This window comes from Aptenodytes forsteri, unplaced genomic scaffold (genome assembly GCF_000699145.1).
Source record: "Aptenodytes forsteri isolate BGI_AS27 unplaced genomic scaffold, ASM69914v1 Scaffold130, whole genome shotgun sequence".
NCBI lineage: Eukaryota > Metazoa > Chordata > Aves > Sphenisciformes > Spheniscidae > Aptenodytes > Aptenodytes forsteri.
This window is the reverse complement of record NW_008795133.1, coordinates 554,014-555,440: the sequence shown is the minus strand read 5'-3', so window position 1 is coordinate 555,440 and position 1,427 is coordinate 554,014. Positions and strand designations below refer to the sequence as shown.

Genomic DNA, 1,427 nt, shown 5'->3' with positions numbered 1-1,427 from the left:
AGCCCCGGGGGCCCCGACACCGCCCGGGTGTCCGCCGCTTCCCCCGGCCGAGCGCCGTCAACCCCGGCCACCGGGCCGCCTGCTCTGCTGGCGCTCAGGGCTGAGCCCGAAAACGCCCCGCGGGCGAGTGAAGCAACCGCACGCCGAGATAGATTTCTAAATTTTATTATAAAATAAAAGCAGAAATATTTTCCAAAGAATGTATTCACATAATATAAACAATGAACAAAACTAAGGTGAGTGACTTGCGGTTGATACTGTCGTTTAGGTCTAAACTTGAGCAGCAATTCCTCTTTTTTTTTAAAGCCCGCTCCTGCCCTCGTTGCACACCGAGGTGCGAATCTGCCCCGGCCTTCCTCTGGGGCCGGAGCCGGGCCATCGCTTCCTTTCCCACCCAGCAAATGGCGAAAGCACCACATGGACAAGGCCAAAGAAGTCGTCTCTCTGCATAGCATCAGCTACAAGAAGGTTACAGAGTCTGCCTAGAGCGCGTGTTGCTGCTATAACTTGACTACAACTTTTGTATTCTTAGTTGAAATTGTACATCGTACACCTGCCACGGATACATAACTACAATAGAATAACGGGAGCGATGTGTAACTTCCAAACAGGCATGGAAGCAGCGGCCTTGCGCTCCCCTTTCCTCCCCACCCCCCGAAAATAAAAGATTACAATGTGCCTCTTCCCACACAGACCGGCCCGATCGAGTGACACCACCGAGAGATTCGTGAAGTTAAGGCTGGAAAGAGCTGCTACACCGAACTGCCTTACAGCCTGCCGTGAAAATCACAGCTCCTGTCCAACAGTCCTTACACGCCTGAGACCACCTTTAAGCAACCCTTAAGGCTTTTCACAACATCACTACCCACAGCCGAGTCCGATACCTTCCAAACCTGCAGCCAGCCTGCTGCCAAAGGGCACAACACGTCCACTAAGGAGTTTGTCATCGCTTTCAAAGTCTCTGGTAGGATTAAAAGGGGGGGGAAAAAAAAAAAGGAAAAAAATAGAGTAAAGGAGGTCTGGTGCGAAGGAGGGAGTGTGTACACGGTTTTAAGAGCCCAGATCGACCAGGTTGGATGACATGGGGTTGAGGATGGAGTCCTGCAAGCTGTGGTGGTGCATGGGGTCGGTGCTGGGCACGGGGATGGCGCTGGGGCCCTGGGGGTGGCCCAGGCCGTGCAGGGGCTGCAGCCCGGGGTTGGAGCTGAGCAGCAGCGCGGGGCTGGAGGAGGTGTGATCCGGGGTCCCTGACGGCGTCTTCTCGTCCTCTGAGCTCCCCAAAACTGTCTTATTCCCGTTCATTGACGCCGAGAGCGGGTTGTGGCTGTTGGAGTTGGAATTCTCGTTGTTTTCCCTATAGGAAACACAAAAGAGGGAGGGAAATCACCGTGTGGCCGCCGCTCCGGGGCGCACACCGCAGGAGCGGG

At 54.8% G+C, this 1,427-nt stretch overlaps 1 protein-coding gene across 1 annotated transcript in view; it reads right to left on the bottom strand.

The window, feature by feature from the left end:
- Nucleotides 1-149: 149 nt before the first annotated feature.
- LOC103898191 (lysine-specific demethylase 6B) overlaps nucleotides 150-1,427 on the bottom strand; it is a 6,165-nt gene continuing 4,887 nt past the window's right edge. Inside the window, exon 4 of the mRNA XM_019471839.1 lies at nucleotides 150-1,354. Coding sequence (XP_019327384.1) covers nucleotides 1,051-1,354 — 304 coding nt within the window. The 3' untranslated portion in view covers nucleotides 150-1,050. The remainder of the gene's footprint in view (nucleotides 1,355-1,427) is intronic.